This window comes from Pan troglodytes, chromosome 2 (genome assembly GCF_028858775.2).
Source record: "Pan troglodytes isolate AG18354 chromosome 2, NHGRI_mPanTro3-v2.0_pri, whole genome shotgun sequence".
Taxonomy (NCBI): Eukaryota; Metazoa; Chordata; class Mammalia; order Primates; family Hominidae; genus Pan; species Pan troglodytes.
This window is the reverse complement of record NC_086015.1, coordinates 175,840,117-175,858,852: the sequence shown is the minus strand read 5'-3', so window position 1 is coordinate 175,858,852 and position 18,736 is coordinate 175,840,117. Positions and strand designations below refer to the sequence as shown.

The 18,736-nt window shown below is 42.7% G+C and overlaps 1 protein-coding gene and 1 non-coding gene across 3 annotated transcripts in view; one reads left to right on the top strand and one right to left on the bottom strand.

The window, feature by feature from the left end:
* The first annotated feature begins 2,826 nt into the window (after window positions 1–2,826).
* NCEH1 (neutral cholesterol ester hydrolase 1) overlaps window positions 2,827–18,736 on the top strand; it is an 81,340-nt gene continuing 65,430 nt past the window's right edge. The window contains exon 1 of one of the 2 annotated variants that reach the window (XM_526382.8): window positions 2,827–3,763. In XM_526382.8, coding sequence (XP_526382.2) covers window positions 3,530–3,763 — 234 coding nt within the window. In that variant the 5' untranslated portion in view covers window positions 2,827–3,529. The remainder of the gene's footprint in view (window positions 3,764–18,736) is intronic. The other variant, XM_063807323.1, reaches the window with a different exon arrangement.
* On the bottom strand, window positions 11,423–11,524 carry LOC112208771 (U6 spliceosomal RNA). The gene has a single exon (XR_002943343.1). It is a non-coding gene; the product is annotated as a U6 spliceosomal RNA (small nuclear RNA).

The following is an 18,736-nucleotide window of genomic DNA, read 5'->3' as shown; positions in this document are numbered from 1 at the left end:
GATGGGGTTAGCATCTTAGAGCCTCTGCACCTGTTCCCTCCACCTCCACAACCCTGCACGGCAGTCTTCTCCTGTCATGAAAATCTCAGCTCAAATGGCATCTCCTTAAAGAGGTCCCCTTTCCCACCCAATTTAAAGCAGCTCCCAGACACCCTGTTCTGTTTTCTCTCTCTCTTTTTTTTTTTTTTTTTCTGAGACGGAGTTTCACTCTTGTTGCCCAGACTAGAGTGCAATGGTGGAATCTCGGCTCACTGCAACCTCCACCTCCCGGGTTCAAGTGATTCTCCTGCCTCAGCCTCCCAAGTAGCTGGGATTACAGGCACGTGCCACCATGCCCAGCTAATTTTTGTATTTTTCATAGAGACGGGGTTTCCCCATGTTGGCCAGGCTGGTCTCGAACTCCCAACCTCAGGTGATCCGCCCACCTTGGCCTCCCAAAGTGCTGGGATTACAGGCGTGAGCCACCATGCCCGGCCGTTTTCATTTTTAACCACTTAGCAGTAGAGCTGAGTGGTAAAGCACATGAGCACTAGGCTCAGACTCTGGGCTCACATACCAGCTGGATGGCTTGGGCAAAGCACTTCATCTTTCAGTGCCTGTTTTTAGAGTAACAATGGTACCTATTTCGTAGAATCGTTATGAAGCTAAATTAGTTAATATATTCAAAGTGCTTACCACAGAATTACCTCATAGCAAGGCAAATTAATGCATGTTGCTTATTAATTTTTGTTTATTGTTTGGCTCTTCCTTCTGTATCATGCTTACATCCTCCCCTGAACCCCTCCCCACCACCCTCCAAGCATATAAAATCAAAGAGTAGAGACCTTACAGCCTGCCTGCCACAACTTCTTTATTTCCCAATGTAGGCCAGGTATGTTTGTTGAATGAATGAAGTATTGAAAACAAGTGATGAAGGTGTTTATATTTATCTCAAATTAGTCTCATTTTAAAAAACTGTCAGATCTACAGAGGCTCTCAGATTTCTGATCTGAGAATTACTGCAGTTTCTTTGTTCTTTCTTAGTTTCTATCTCTTAGCGTACTGCTTAAGGGAAGCCACACTTCACTGAGAGGCAGAAATAAATATTGCTACTATCACTTACAAACTAGAGGAATATGAGTAAGCCATTTGGCTGCGCTAATCCTCAAGAGGCTCATCTATAACACCGAGTGTGTTAACTGCCGGTGGAAGAGGGAAGGCTGAGTCAGGTGTGGGGATTTTTGGATTTGTTTGCTTGTTTGTTTTTGGTTCGGTTTGGTTTTGTCATTAGCTCTAAGATCTATGTTTTTTATGAACATATAGTCAAAATCTAGGAGAAGAATATTGTCGACAAGGTAAAACTTGGATTTATTTTGCAGATTTCCTGAAAGCAAGTAATGTAACTAAATCCAGTAGTCAGCTTGGTTTATATCTCCAGGATTATTTCTAATCACCCATAAAGATTAGCTTCTGGCTGGGCGTGGTAGTTCACACCTGTAATCCCAGCACTTTGGGAGGCTGAGGCGGGTGGATCACCTGAAGTCAGGAGTTCAAGACCAGCCTGGCCAACACGGTGAAACCCTGTCTCTACTAAAAATACAAAATTAGCCGGGCTTAGTGGCAGGCATCTGAAATCCCAGCTACTCGGGAGGCTGAGGCAGAATGGCTTGAACCCGGGAGGCAGAGGTTGCAGTGAGCCAAGATTGCGCCATTGCACTTCAGCCTGGGTGACAAGAGCGATACTCTATCTCAAAAAAAAAAAAGAAAAAAAAAAAGAATAGCTTCTAATTTTCTACACATATACTCACACACAAACATAAACAAAAACATTCCTATCTGTTTAGAGTTATGAGCTTAACCAGCAACTTAAAAGACACAGAGAGAGAGAGAGAGAGAGAGGGGCCAGGCGCCGTGGATCATGCCTGTAATCCCAGCACTTTGGGAGACTGAGGCGGGCAGATCACAAGGTCAGGAGTTCGAGACCAGCCTGGCCAGCATGGTGACACCCCATCTCTACTAAAAATACAAAAAATAGCCAGGTGTGGTGGTGGGCACCTGTAATCCCACCTACTCAGGAGGCTGAAGCAAGAGAATTGCTTGAACCCGGGAGGTGGAGGTTGCAGTGAGCTGAGATCGTGCCATTGCACTCTAGCCTGGGCGAAAAGAGCAAGACTCCATTTCAAAAAAAACAAAAAACAAACACCAAAAACAAACAAAAAAAACAAAAAAAAAAAAAGAGAGAACTTGCTTGAAATACCATGAAAGTGTGCCCTTCTTATCAGTTTTCCTTCAGTGTTGAAGAGGAAGCCAACTGTTTCCTAAAAATCTCATTATCAGAACCAAATTTATGGTTATTTCACTTCTATTGATTTGATTAAATTAAAATTACCATCTTAAGATGCATAATTATATATACTAGGTGTTTTAAGACCTTCATCTATAAGTTTGGAGTTGTCATCCTACCACTTTCTTGAAACAGGTCTTCTAACTGTTTTCCTTCTGGATTTCTGGTTGAAATTTTGCTAGTGAAGTTTTCTCTCTCCCATTCAGTACTCACCCACCCCTCCTCACCCCCAATCATTAACAAGAAATCTGGGTTTAAGTGTATTTCTGCTACCATTGACTCACTGAAAGAATTTTTCAGGTGATATCCACACGTTTCTCCAATAAAAAGTTATTATTTTTTCTCTTTGTAGTAATTTGTGGAGAGATCTTCTGATGAAGGACCAAAATTCTGTGTCAAATTTTTACCCTCTAGTTTTAGCATTCATTTATGATTTTCTATGGATACTAGCTGGCATTCTATTGTAAGAAAAGCCTTTCTTCTTTCCTCATTTATTTATATTAATATAGATTGCTGAGTTTTATTTCAATCAATGGGTTATCCATTATGATGATTTATATTGATGGTAAAATTATCCCAGCTTCAGCCACTGGGAGACCCTTCAAGCTGGCAGCTGTGGACCTTTGACCAGTTCCTATCATTTTTTGAGCACTTCCGCATCTCTGGCACAACAGGTTCATCTTGTACTTTACAGCCCCAGCCCTGGTATCAGCCTTTTCTCCAGAGGTGGTGTCAAAAAGCCGTGGTTCCTCTTATTGGAGCATAGGATTTAGAAACCAAGACTTGGGTGCTAGATGTACTACTGGCCTTTCATTGCTTGAGCCAGAAGAATTTAATATCTTCTTTTGCCATATATCAGCTAGAACTTACAAACCACTCCAAGTCTGGCTCCAGAAAACAGAATTTTTATTTCCTTTCTCAGTACTCTGAGTCAGAATGACCCACTTGCTTTGTCCAGAGACTCGTCACACTGAAACTATTTTCCGTTTGAGACCTTCCAGGAGGAAAGACATCCTCACACGCATGCAGTACAAACCAGTGTCCTCCAGAGTCCGCTGTGCCACGGCCAGAGCAGCGACAGAGCCTTCCTCAAACCTGTAGTGACTGCCACACTTTGCAAGGACACCGTAGGGGGGGCACGTCCGCGCTCCAACTTCCTCCCGACGCAGCCTCTGATTGGCTCCTGGGCTTATAAGAAGCGCGTGAATGAGCAGCTGCCGCGGGGAGAAACTTGCCGGAGGTCTCCGGGTGGCATCGTCCTTTCCTCTTTGCCAGCCCGCTGGCGAGCCGAGCCGGGGCAAGATGAGGTCGTCCTGTGTCCTGCTCACCGCCCTGGTGGCGCTGGCCGCCTATTACGTCTACATCCCGCTGCCTGGCTCCGTGTCCGACCCCTGGAAGCTGATGCTGCTGGACGCCACTTTCCGGGGTGCACAGCAAGTGGTGAGGTGCAGCCCAGCGCTGCTTCTCTCTTCCTCCTCTTACGCAATATTTGAAGGGGATACAAAATTCCTCCGCCGGGTTCCACGAAAACGCAGGTTTTTCCTAATGCATTGAGGCTGTCGCTTTTTAAGGTGGTCCAGTCGGGAATTTTCAGGGTATCGCATTCGCCTCCTTGCTAGCAGCGGGCTAGATCTGCATTTCCCCGTCTGCGTTTGTGACAGGGAAGAAGTGCTTGAATAGAATTTGACAACTGTTTAAACCTTCGTCTGTCCTAAATATCGTCCTCTTCCTTGGTTTGCAACGTCAAAAGGCAAATCCTTAAGCATTTTATAAACCACCCTTCTTCACACTGTCGTTCTCCCATAGGGACCGGCAGAGGATAAATATTTTTAGGAGAGCTCGGGAAAAGCAGGCTCTAGTTCCTGGGAATGCAGCCACCTTAGAAGCAGAAGCAGGCACGGGCAGTCTCCCAATGTCCCCAGGCTGTGGAGCGCTCCGTTCCCGGAGACAGAAGGCAGGGCTCTCCATCCAAGCACTTGAGGAACCATAGGGATCTCTTGTTTCACCCGAGGCAGATCTCAGCTCAGCCCAAGAAAGAGGACTGGGAGGCTGGGCTGGCTGGAAGGAGGTGAGGAAGCCGCAGCCCTGGTTTGCATGATGCATGTTTTCTGCTTGCCCTGCAGCATTTATTTTATGTCCTTGGCTGTCAGATAACCTTTTCCTGAGCGAGGTTACCTGCCTTAACCTGGGAGGGTAACATTTCTCTCCACTGTATCATGGGCGTGTGTTCATTCCTTCCATACACAGGAAAATATAACTGTCTCTGGTTTATTCCATGGTAAGAGGCATTATTTTTAGTGTCAGAGAATCTAAAATCTAAACTACAGTCTGCAGCCAAGGCTGAGCCCTCTGATTGGACAGTATTTCTGAGCACCCTGCTCTATCTAAACTCTAACCTTCTCCAAAACCAAGCCTCCTCCCTCCCCACAACCTTGGGCTTTAATCTCAGAATATTTTTATAAACTCCTTCTTTCAGAAATGACAACTAGAGAAAGAGAAAAAAAATCATTTCAACCTGAGAAAGCTGATTTTTAAAAAGTCATGATTTTCCCAGAGGGTTTATGTTCCTGTTCCCTGTCCACTCATTATGTGTAGGATTACATAATCTGTGGGGGCTTTATCCTATGAAAAGTCCCCTTACTAGGATATTGTAGCACATTCCTAGCGTGGATTTGCTTTTCCTGAATTCAGCCACATTCTCACCTCCAAAGCCCCTTTTGTCTCTTAGGAAAGGTCTATGAAGCTATAGACCCCTGCCCCCCTTCCTTTCCTCTTGCTTCCTATAATGTTGACATGGTGAAAATGATCATCCCCTTCTTTAGCACTGGTGTCAAGAAAGTCAGTCTTGTTGTAGGAAGCCTTGCATTCCCTCTCCTCCCCCATGAAATTATGTAATTTGAAAGTAATACCCTTCAAAGATTGAGGAACAGTGATGTTTACCTGGGTGGGTTAATGGTCTACGACAATAACTTAAACAGAGGAAAACAGGAAAAAGATCAAACTGCTGTGTTGGCTGCAGAGATTATTCTTAGTTTTCAGGTCACCAAAGAAGTCTTCTCCATCATAAGTTAATCTCGGACAAGCTAGGTTTGGAGAAAAGCTTTTCTTTCCTAGCTAGGCTTGCCAGCCCATTAAGGACAAGGCTGTGTAAGGTCCTCCACAGAGTATACCCTCAGGTGGTGCTTGGGAATGATAGTGGGTGTAACCTGAAGTCAGCAATAGATGAGGTAACCAGTGTTCTCACCTGACACTGTGGCTCAGGAGTGGATTTGCAGAAAAATGGCTCTTATCACTTCTCCTCTAAATTGTGAAATATCAGAAGGATCATTATGATCAGATGGAAACATATTCTACCCAATAAAGCAATTTTCCAGTGTCACCTCAAATCTTCCTGAGTTTTCCCTGTAAAATAGGGCAAAAAACTACCTTGTAGGTTTGCTATAAGGTTTAGTAATGTATTTAAGTGCCTGGTACTTGTAGTGAGTCTTCTAGTTGTCCCCAAGGGTCCATTGTGGATTGTGGGAACATCTATAAGAATGCTCACCTTTTTTGAAGCAATAAAATAAATATAAACTGGAAGTAATTTATGTAATTGAAACCTGGAGTGCTACTACTAAATTACCTGGTGTCATGGCCTGGGGCGGTGGCTCACGCTGTAATCCCAGCACTTTGGGAGGCCGAGGCGGGTGGATCACGAGGTCAGGAGTTTGAGACCAGCAGCCTGGCCAACATGGTGAAACCTCTCTCTACTAAAAATACAAAAAATTAGCCAGGGCTGGTGGCAGGTGCCTGTAGTCCCAGCTACTTGGGAGGCTGAGGCAGGAGAATCGCTTGAACCTGGGAGGCGGAGGTTGCGTTGAGTCGAGATCGTGCCACTGCACTCCAGCCTGGGCAACAAGAGTGAAACTCTGTCTCAAAAAATATATATAAATAAATAAATTGCATGGTGTCAACCTCGTTACTCAGATAATTTTAGTTTGAGTTGATTGGCTCAACTACAAAAGCAATTGAAGCTGTTTGAGAGATTAAGCTCAGCCTATTTCCTAAGACAGCATCAGCTGCCTACCATTAAGAAATGTGAATGTTAGTTTATTCTGTTGTCATTGGCAAATACTTCATGCTTTAGTATTTTTTATGTCCTTTATCTTGTGCAGTGAGTCAGACTATTGAGATTATGTTCATTGTGCTTTTTTTCCTTGGGGTTCCCCATATTCCCTAAGAAGCAGCTACTTAGGATCTCTCTGACTCCTCTCAAACACAGATGCTATGTCAGAATCACCTAAGAACTATTTAAAACAAACCAAACCAAAACAAAACACTTGATGCCCAGGTTACACCACATACCAAACTTACTTAGAATCTCTGGGAGATGAACGTTCTTAGCAGTGTTTAAGAAAAGTTCCAGCCGGGCGCGGTGGCTCACGCCTGTAATCCCAGCACTTTGGGAGGCCGAGGTGGGCGGATCACGAGGTCAGGAGATCGAGACCATCCTGGCTAATACGGTGAAACCTCGTCGCTACTAAAAATACAAAAAAATTAGCTGGGCGTGGTGGCGGGCGCCTGTAGTCCCGGCTACTCGGGAGGCTGAGGCAGGAGAATGGCGTGAACCCGGGAGGTGGAGCTTGCAGTGGGCCGAGATCAGGCCACTGCACTCCAGCCTGGGCAACAGTGCGAGACTCCGTCTCAAAAAAATAATAATAATAATAATAAAAATAAAAAACGAAAAGTTCCCCAGAAGATCTTCATTGCAGAAAACTTGAGAACCACTGCTCTATAAGATAAAAGGCATTGCTGTTGTAGACAATATATTTTCCTTAAACTGCGTGTTATATTGCATACGTGTTGCTGGAAATGAGCCCCTTTACATTAGCATGAATTAGTTTATCAGATTAGTTGACACTTTGGCCCTAAGGGGATAAAGTACTAGCTAGGCAAATTTCTGTGTTATAGCAAAGCCACCATAAGACTTGAGCAGTGGAAAAGCACAAACAAAAGTAGGTCTGGGAAGGGCAGAGGTGTAATTTAGATGATCAGGCAGCAGGGGACTAGAGGAACAAAAGAAGAGAGTTTGGGGAAGTCCTGAAGGCTGATTTCCAAATGCTATGCAGACAAAGATTTTTTTTTTTTTTTTAAATGGTAATCTCAGTGCAGGTTAAAATACTAAGTGTACACTGCTGGAGAAAATGTATGTTAGAACCATGTTTTTGGAGAACAGTTTGGCAATATCCATCAAAGCCTTAGAAGTGTGTTTATTTTTTGACCCCGTAATCCCTCTAGATGGAATTTATGGTAAGTAATGATGGATATAGGCAAACCTCTAGCTATAAAGATGGAAACATTTTACAGGATTAAAAAACTTGTTCATCAGCACCGTAAGACAAAGAAAAAAAACAAAAACTTGTTGAACTTGTCTAAAAGCACTGCCACTTATAATAAACGTGAAGTAAAATTCAGCAATCTTTTTTTCTTTTATTTGCAGCACCATTTAAACGAATGAAGGTCGGGCGTGGTGGCTCATGCTTGTAATCCTAGCACTGTGGGAGGTCGAGGCGGGCGGGTTACCTGAGGTCAGGAGTCCAAGACCAGCCTGGCCAACATGGTGAAACCCCGTCTCTACTAAAAAATACAAAAAATTAGCCGGGTGCAGTGGCGCGCGCCTGTAATTCCAGCTACTTGGGAGGCTGAGGCAGAAGAATCGCTTGAACCAGGGAGGTGGAAGTTACAGTGAGCCGAGATGGTGCCACTGCACTCTAGCCTGGGCTACAGAGTGAGACTTCGTCTCAAAAAAAAAAAAAAAAAAGAAAAAAAAAAGAAAAATGTAAGAACAGTAAAAGATTAAATAATGGCAAATTCATATTTGGGAATATTAGGCAGTTAAAAAAATTTAGGTTGTAAAATGTTTAATGACTTGCAAAAGATTTGTACTATGTGTTAAGCAGGAAAAGGCTACAAAATAGATCATACACTATTTATATATCAAAACATGTATCTATGTTTGTATAGAAAAAGCAGAAAGATATAATTTAAAACATGATTTTTTTCTTCTGGGCCATAAAGTTGTATCTTCAGTTTTCATATTGATATATTCTAGATTTTCTACAATGAACATGTAGTAATAAATTATTTTAAAGCTTTTTTTAATCCAGGCATGGTAGCTCATGCCTGTAACCCCAGCACTTTGGGAGACTGTTGTGCCAAACCCCCATTAACCTCAGTAGTGAAGGCACCAGGTTGAAGAGGCTGAAGAAGATTCCCAGAGCCTGTAAACAAGACATGGGGTTTTTGTTTTTTTTTTTTTTTGGTGGTTGTTGTTGAGATGGAGTCTCACTGTGTCACCCAGGCTGGAGTGCAGTGGCGTGATCTCAGCTCACTGCAACCTCCACCTCCTGGTTTCAAGTGATTCTCGTGCCTCAGCCTCCTGGGTAGCTGGGATTACAGGTGCCCGCCACCATGCCTGGCTAATTGTTGTATTTTTTAGTAAGGACAGAGTTTCACCATGTTGGTCAGGCTGGTTTTGAACTCCTGACCTCAGGTGATCCACCAGCCTTGGCCTCTTAAAATGTTGGGATTATAGGCGTGAGCCACCGTGCCCAGCCAAAAATAGGGTTTTATTAGGGGCTTGCATACAAGGGAAAGAGTCCAGTGGTGGTGGGCTGGACAGAAGAACCACTTTATATATAGAAAAGGGGCATTGGCAGGAGGCTGGACAACATATCTGTCTTTCTACAGTCCAGTGGTGGCAGGCAGGGCAGGAAAATCACAACTGCCTACAAACATGTAGTTTACATAGCATCGTCACTTGACGTCTTCCCCCTAATGACTTCCACCTGGCAACCTTCATTTAACCCAAAACTCAGGGCCTCAATCCCCTGTACATCCCATGTTACATGATGGGGGGTGCTCACATGTTTATCATAGATAAAGGACAAATCACTGGGTTGGGCACTTGGGGACTCCTTAACTCAGAACACACATTTAGATGTGTCTGCCATACAGGGTCATTCTCAGAATGTGCTTAGGTTATTGCTATCGGCTGAGTTTACAGAGGCTGAGGTGCAAGGATCACTTGAGGTCGGGAGTTCGAGAGCAGCCTGGGCAACATAGTGAAACTATGCCACCCTCCCCATCTCTACAAAAAATATCTTTCAAAACAAAAAATAACTATTTCCCCCCAGGGATAATTTTTCTATTTCTAAAGTGGAACTGATGTGCATATGCATATCAATATATATTTTAGTATTTGCTTTATGAGAAAAATCGAATTTCTTTTAAAAAGACTTTCTGGATCCCCGATATAGCTATCATAGTGCCATGCTTTGTGCTCAGTTACCTAGACTTAACATGGATTGAAATCCTGTGTGAAGCTATGGAGAGTCACTAAAGTGACCTAGAAGAAACCACAGTCTAGTAGGATGGAGAAGTCATGTTAATATATAGCTATTAAAAAGCTGGAAGCTGATAGGTGTAGAACAGGTGTAGTTACAAAGTCTCATAGGAGGGAGAGTCTATGTATAGTTTAGAAGAGTGATAAACTCTTCTAAAGAGTGATCCTCCCGCTTTGGCTTCCCAAAGTGCTGGGATCACAGGCATGAGCCAACGTGCCTACCTGTAATTGAATTTTCAAGTGAAAAACCTGACTATATTGCCTGCCTAATCTAAGATGTGTCATATTATGAAATTTTAACAAGCTCTCTTTCAGTGTTTAATAAAATTAAAACCCTGGAAGTGATCACTTATTAAATGAACACCAAGGCAAGGAGCTGGTCTGGCAAAACGGAAATGTGTAAGGCAGAAACCTAAACTTGAGAAGCTTACAGTCAAGTGAAGGATGATAAACCAACTGCCAGTGATAGGGTAGGCGCTTGAATGATGGAAGGAAAATGTGGCTAAAGGTAATAATGGTGTCCCAAGAGAGCTCGGAGCATGAGCCTGGCTTGTCGTGATTATTTTCTAACTTACTACTGCTTACACTATGAATCTTTTCAGTGACACAATGTAAAAGAAGTGCTGAAATTGGTATTTATGCTGGGTGTTCCCCCTGTTTCTTATGGGTGACAGTGCTTTTGGACTAGTTGATCAAGGATTTTTATCTTGCCAAATGTCCCCAAACTTGTTGAGACTTAATGTCACCTCACCTGAATTCTCTGTGCATGATGTGCTTTTGGGCTGTGTGGGTGTGGTTTAAATGACAGCTCAGCTGGAAACTGTGCAGAACTTCAACGTGCTAACCTGTTTCATAACAGTTTTGAACTGGAATATTTACTATTGTCAGGTGAATTTAACTTTAAAACATCAGTAAATAATGATTGTCCAGAAATTGTGATGATGCGTATTTCTTCATGCACATTGGTAACTTCACTAACCACAATTGTTAGCTGATTTGCTAGGATTTTTCTTTAAACATATGGAGGCAAAAGGTTTTAAGAATAGTGTCAGGGGCATTATTTAATCAGTATTAGTTCTGACAGGTGAACAACCTGAGTTGGTCTCTGCAGATAGTACCTATGAAACATTAAGGTCAGACTGATTCAGCTACCAGGTGTGTAAGATAATGCCCAATTTATAGTTTCCTTTTTATTTTTTCTGGTACTTCTACAAATATAACCCTGAGCATAGAAATACCCTCATTATTTTAATGGGACATCCTATTTCTACCATGCAATTTGAGCTTGATCTGAGACATTTCTGTGAAGTGTGAAAGTACAGTTAATCATTCTTAAATGTTCTTTTTATGCACAATTGCTTCTTTTAAAATAGCATTTTAAAATAGCATATATTTACTTTTTTTTTTTTTTTTGAGACAGAGTCTTGCTCTGTCACTCAGGCGGGAATGCAATGGTGCGATCTCGGCTCACTGCAACCTCCGCCTCCCAGGTTCAAGCAGTTCTCCCGCCTCAGCCTCCCGAGTAGCTGGGATTACAGGCCCCCGCCATCATGCCCGGCTAATTTTTTTTTGTATTTTTGTAGGGATGGGGTTTCACCATGTTGGCCAGGCTGGTCTCAAACTCCTGACCTCAGGTTATCCACCCGCCTTGGCCTTCTAAAGTGCTGGGATTACAGGGGTGAGCCACTGCGCCCAGCCATATTTACTTTTTTAAAGAAAATATGTAACACTGCAAATGTGTGTCATCCTTCTGCAGGGGCATGCTAGTCCTCTCTGAACTGTTATGGTTTTAGTGTATGTGCTGCTGAAGTGAGCACCATATATTTACTTTTGCTGCCAAATGAAATTATGTGGGAACTGTCTACCACTTCTTTCATTTTATGTTTATATAGAATGAAGAAATGTAATTGAATTTATTTTCGTTTTTTACTTTTTATTTTTTTCTTACAGACAAGGTCTTGCTCTGTCACCCAGGCAGGGATGCAGTGGTGTGATCACAGCTCACTGCAGCCTTGAACTTCTGGGCTCAAGGGATCCTCCTGCCTCAGCCTTTTGAGTAGCTGGGACTACAGGTGCGTGCCACCATGCCTGGCTATATTTTTCTTTTTTTATTTTTTAGGAGAGACAAAGTCTTGCTATGTTGCCCAGGCTGGTCTCAAACTCCTGGGCTCAAGTGATCCTCTTGCTTTGGCTTCCCAAAGTGCTGGGATCACAGGCATAAGCCACCGTGCCTACCTGTAATTGAATTTTCAAGTGAAAAACCTGACTATATTGCCTGCCTAATCTAAGGTGTGTCATATTTTGAAATTTTAACAAGCTCTCTTTCAGTGTTTAATAAAATTAAAACCCTGGACGTCATCACGTATTAAATATTAAGGAGCTGGTCTGGCAAAACAGAAATGTGTAAGGCAGATACCTAATCTTGAGAAGCTTACAGTCAAGTGAGGGATGATAAACCAACTGCCAGCGATAAGGTGGGCACTTGAATGATGGAAGGAGAATTATGATAGAGGCATCTGTGGATGGCTGCAAGAGCCTTGGAAAGAACATCTAAAGTGGACCTGGGCACTGGGGAAACGTATCTAATCTGAGATGTCAAGGTTGAGTGCCTACAGTAAAAATATCTATTGAGCATATAGTGAGCATTTACTCTGTGGCAGATACTGTGCTATGTGCTTTGTGTTCAATTAGTTTAGCCCATGGTAATACAATCAGGCAGGTGTTCTTTATGTGACAAAGGAGGAGACCAAAATGCAAAGAAAAGTGACTTGCTTAAGATGACACCGTTTATACGAGGTGGAGCCTGAATTCGATTCCAGCCTGTGTTACTCCTGAACTCAAGAGTTGAGATTTGTGCTAGATTTCCTTATAATAGAAACCAGAGAAGAGAAGGGTGAAAGGGGCATTCCAGCCAGAAGCAGCAGTATGTGAAAGTTCTAGTGGGAGAGGATGGTGTAGCTGAGGAACTACAAGTGGTTTAGACTGGCTGGAGCTTAAAGTTCAAAGGTCAGAGAGGGAGGCAGAAGGGAAGCACCAGTCAGGTGAGGAAGAGCTCTGTGGAGGAGAAAGGAGCAACTGACAGTCTTCTAGCAGAGAAGTCACATGCTCAAAACTGTGTTTTAGAATAGTCCTTCTCAGTGGCAGTGTAGACACTGGAATGTAAGAAAGCAAAAGTAGGCCAGGCGTGGTCGCTTACAACTGTAATCCCAGCACTTTGGGAGGCTGAGGCAGGCGGATCACAAGGTCACGAGTTTGAGACCAGCCTGGCCGGTATGGTGAAACCCAGTCTCTACTAAAAATACACACACACACAAAAAAACTAGCTGGGCGTGGTGGCACGCGTCTGTAGTCCCAGCTACTCGGGAGGCTGAGGCAGGAGAATCCCTTGAATCTGGGAGGTGGAGGTTGCAGTCAGCCAAGATTGCACCACTGCACTCCAGCCTGGGCAATAGAGGGAGACTCCGTCTTTAAAAAAAAAAAAAAAAAAAAAAAAAAAAAAAAAAAAAAAAGGCAAAAGGCCATCTAGGAAGCACTAATCCAGGTGAGAGCATGAACTAACAAAGTGGAACTGATTTGGAAGAAAGCTGATCAGAGTTGCTGTTGGAGGGGAGAGTATGGAGCATCGGAGAGGAAGGAGTCAAAGATGACTCCTGGGACAGATTCTGGAATAGCTGGGTGAATGGGGACCATGACCCTGATTTGGGAGCAAGAGCAGATCTGAGGGTGAAGATATAGAGTTTGGGACCCTGTTTTGAAGTGTCAGTGGACTAATCCAAGGATGGCTGATCATAAACAGCTGCATATACAGATCCAGAGCTCAGGAGACAGAGCTGGGCTGGTGATATGGATTTGGGAGTGGTCAGCAAATGGATAGTGGCAGAAGTAGTTGAAATGAATGTGTTTGGAGTGACAGTAAGATCTGGAGGATTCTACCAAGGGTGCCCTTCAGGGACACCAGTGGCAAGTGGAAAAAGAGGCTATCCCTGAGAGAAATGAGACCTTAAAGAACATAACTTTTTAGTATACCTCATATTTATAAAGTACTCTAGATTTTATGAAGGTTTTTACTAATATCACCTCATTTCATTTTTTTTTCAATAAATAACTGGTTGCCATTGTTATTTCCATTTGTCAGCTAAGGGAACTTGAGGTTCAGAAAGGCTCAAGGACACCATCAAGATCGTATGATCAGGGCCAGGCACGGTGGCTCACACCTGTAATCCCAAGGCAGGAGGCCCCTTGAGGCCAGGAGTTCAAGACCAGCCTTGGCAACAAAGTAAGACTGTCTCTACAAAACATAGTTAGCCAGATGTGGTGGCACATGATCTCAGCTACTGGGGAGACTGAGGATCTCTTGAGCCTAGGAGGTGAAGGCTGTATGATCACACCACTACACTCTAGCCTGGGTGACAGAGCAAGACCCTGTCTCTTAAAAAAATTTTTTTAAATTTAAACATGTGATCAGTTATGCTGGCGAAATGGGAACTGCAATAGAAATTCATGGACTCTTAGTTTCATGCCCTCCCTGCTGGGCTATGCTGTGAGGACACTCATGATAACTTAGTCACTAGTGAATTTTTTGTCCTGATTTTTTTTTTTGAGCTCCCACAATTAATCTACATCAGTGCTTCTTATTTTTCGTGTCATAGAAACAATTACATTTGTATAGTATACTGGGGATTCTGGAAGCAATTTTGGGGGAATCTGTATGAGCTTGAATAACAGAATTCACAAGATTTATAAAGAGTTACACAAATGGTTCTCAAATAGAATGCCAACTCTGATGCCAATTATTCAACTCTGTATAGTTATACAAAATGGCTTTAAGTTTTTACCTCTATAAAATATTTAAACATTGATAGCTAGTGCCCCACCTGTAATCCATTTGTAGAATACCTATTGGGAAGCTCACCTTTCTCCAGTTTGTAACTTTTAAAATATATGTCTATTATCATTGTTATTAAACACAGATAGATAGTCCCCAAGTTACATGTATTTAGGTAGCCGTATAATTTATTGTCCAAACCAGGACATTTTTGAGAGTAGCAGGGACTGCTATTGATAATCATGCTAGGTCAACAGTGTTTTTTTCTTTGTTTTGAGACAGGGTCTCTGTGGCGCAGGCTGGAGTGCAGTGGTATGATCGTGGTTCACTGCAACCTCTGCCTCCCCAGGTTCAAGCAATCTTCCCACCTCAGCCTCCCACGTAGCTGGGACCACAGGCATACACCACCATGCCCAGCTGATTTTTGTATTTTTTGTAAAGACGAGGTCTCCCTATATTGCCAGGGTGGGTCTTAAACTCCTGGGCTCAAGTGATTCTCTTGCCTCAGCCTCCCAAAGTGCTGGGATTGCAGGTATGAGGCACCATGCCTAGCTCAGTGCGATGGTTTTAAACCAGAGTGATTCTCAGTCAAACCTGGATGGATGCTCAGGCTGCATTTATTTGACTTGCACACATTCGGCCTAATCAAGTCAAGGCTGTGAAATGATCCCTCGTTCCCAGTCCTGAGTGCTCCAATCTGACTGTTAATCCTCCAGTTACCACTCCTCCACCCCACCCACACTTCCTATCCCCTGTAGAATAAAAGTGCTAAGTTCCTTGGCTGGCACTTGGTGCTTGCTACAACCTGGCACCATTTTGCTGACTGCAGCCTCACTGTGTCATGGATGACAGTTCAGCTCGTGAATCTGCTTACGCTTCTCCTGTTGTCCTCTCTGTCCCAGATGCCCTCCCACCCTTTTACTTTGGCCAATATCCCACGCATCGTTCAATACCAACTCAGAAATCATCTCTTTTGAGAACTTCCCCGTCTCTTTCCCTCTCACTGCCCTTCCTTGGCCTTAATTTCTTTCTCAACACTCTGCTAGCGTTTTGTTTTTCTTTTATGGCCCTTAGATGTTGCTTATGTTGTTACTTATGTACAGGCTCCCCACCAAATCATAAATTTTCTCTCCTATCATTGACATAATTTTCCTCTTACTGCTTTAGGACTTTTGTTTTTGTTTGAAGACCATTCACGATAGAGAGACTAAAGAGAAATTAGGAATTCATGGTTCTGCTTCCATTATCACTGTGTTACCGCGTCTGTTACCGCATCTGTCGCAAGGGGCAGGCCCTGTGCTTCCACGTGCTTCTGACTCTGAATGTAGCCAAAAATGGTTTTGTGTTGTCCTTCACAACTGTGTTTTGCAAGCCTCGCTGTTTTCTGGGTTTCTAACTTCCTCATGTTTTAATAGATTTATGCTTGTTTTCAAATTTGTCATGAATTATGTGTCTGTTTCTGACTAAATGTTAATTATAGGACATCTCCTTAAAAGAACACTGGTGATTTTCCACATTTGATAGTCATCTGCCTTTTCTTTTTCCCCTTGAATAGGATAGTTGATAAATACCCCATGAGAGATTGAGAGACCCTTTTCAGAGCTGCCTGTCCCATAATGTTGTCCCTGCCCTGAGACTCAAACTATCTTTCTTTGAAAACTTTGAAATCTACTTTTTAAAAAGTGGAAGATGTGTATCTCACTGTTTCTGGTATATGCATCATTTCCAAGGTAAAGTCACTTTGTCCCAAGGTTTCAGTCACTTCCATTTCACTGCACACAGTTCTTCCTTGTTTGTGAGAGGCAGGGCCAGACAGCAATTATCCGGGCTTCCTGAACTTCCTTAGCAAAGCAAGTCAATTCTGCTTTTAGAGGCCGGGTGCAGTGGCTCACGCCTGTAATCCCAGCCCTTTGAGAGGCTGAGGCAGGCATATCACCTGAGATCAGGAGTTTGAGACCAGCCTGGCTAACACGGTGAAACCCCGTCTCTACTAAAAATACAAAAATTAGCCGGGCATGGTGGCGGGTGCCTGTAATCCCAGCTACTTGGAAGGCTGAGGCAGGAGAGTTGCTTGAACCCAGGAGGCGGAGCTTGCAGTGAGCTGAGATCACGCCACTGTACTCCAACCTGGGTGACAAAGTGAGACTCCGTCTCAAAAAAAAAATAAAATAAAATAAAAATTCTGCTTTTAGAAAGTGATCAGCTTTTAACAATAAGATTGCTGGCAGATATCTGCATAATAATAGATGCATTTGCAGAATTACAAACACAACCACTTTATAAAATAGTAGTTAATGCTCTCATTTTATAGGAAAGGAAATAGAGGCTCAACAAAGTTAAGTAACTTCTTCACAGACATGGGCCTGCTTAGTGAAGTTGGCTGTGAACAAGGTCTGCTGGACCCCATTGCCCTTTGAGCTACATTCAACAGTCTCCTGTTATGGTTGTTCAATCTTCTGTCTTCCCCTTCTCCCTCCTCTCCCTCCACTCTCAGCTCTTTTGTGGCTAGTTGTATGATCCACATTAAGAATGCATCACATTGGGAAAAAGTGTATTATGTATTTACAAATTTTAGTCCTGGAGGATGCTAATACAGTTTAAAAAAAAAACAAACTTGAGACAAAATAAGTTTAACAGTTTATTTGAGCCAAGAGAGCTGCACTCTGCAGGGTGAACAGCAAGATTCTATAGACCAAACACCCAAGAGAGGTAGAGAAATTACTTGATTGGCTACAGCTAGGCATTTTGGCTTATTTGGGTATGATCCAGTGGCTAGAGGTTAGTTAGTGGTTTCTGATAGGTTAAGCTTAAGTTTTATTTTACTGTTTATGTTGAATTGGGTTTTGGCCTGCTTACCTGGGGGCTATAGCTACAGTGACAACCTCAGGCTAATGGCCTCAGTATTTGCTTTAAAGATATATATTGGCCGGGTGCTGTGGCTCACGCCTGTTACCCTAGCACTTTGGGAGGCCAAGACCGGTGGATTGCCTGAGTTCAGGAGTTCGAGACCAGCCTGGGCAACATGGTAAAACCCCATCTATACTTAAAAAAAAAAAAAAAAAAAATTAGCTGGGCATGGTGGGGCGCACCTGTAGTCCCAGCTACTCAGGAGGCTGAGGCATGAGAATCGCTTGAACCCAGGAGGCAGAGGTTGCAGTGAGCCAAGATCACGCCATTGTACTCCAGCCTGGACGACAGACTGAGAGTCTTTGTCAAAAAAAGAAAAAAGATATATATTACCCATTGAATAGGGCTCTATGGTTAAATAAGCTAAGTTTAACAGAGTTAATCAGGATTTCTTTTTTAACTGTAAAACCTTTGAGAACTCTCTGCTAATATGTATTTTGAATCTTAAAGAGAGTGTACAATGAATCCCAAATTTAATTGACTATAGATCTCTTATTTCACAAAACACCTCATGAAACTGATGGTATATTTACCAAATATTGGGGAACATTTTCATAGTGTTTACGAGCATGGACTTTGGGATCGAGGAGACTTGTGTTCAAATCCCGGCTTTGAGCTATCCTAGCTGTGTGACCTTGAACAGAGGACATAACCCAAGGGTTTGTTTACTGATCTAGCAAGTGATTAAAATGCTCCATCTGGAAAGTTATGAAGATTGCACAATATGTGAATAAAGGTTTATTGTTCATTGTTATCATCATCAAACATTAGTTAAATATGTAAAGCACTTGGAGCAATACCTGGCACACGAGAAATATATTTAGTCCAAATCTGATTTTTGTCAGTTGTCTACACTAAACTACAAAGGTAATTTTTTTTTCTTTTATCGTCACCATTATTCCTGCCAATCTGCTATTGCTCTCAGGTTTGCGGATTTCTATACAGGTGTAGATCTTCTTAACATGGGCTGCTGTTGGTTATGGCTATTAGGTTTAAATCCTGACTTTAGCACCTGTGACTAGTTGGGCAAGTTGTTTAACATCTGTGTTAGTTTCTTATCTGTGAACATGAAGATAATGACAGTACCTCCTTCAAGGCTTATAAGGATTAAATGTAATTGTGTATATGAGTTTCTTAACCCAGTGCTTGGCATATAACAAGAACTCAAAACCTCTTCCTAAAGTTAAAGTTTTAGGGTCCGTAGATTTAGTTTGCTGATGTTCTAACTGGATATATGAATCATCATTATCATAGCTAGCTCATTTTTCTTTTTCTTTTTCTTTTTTATTTATTTATT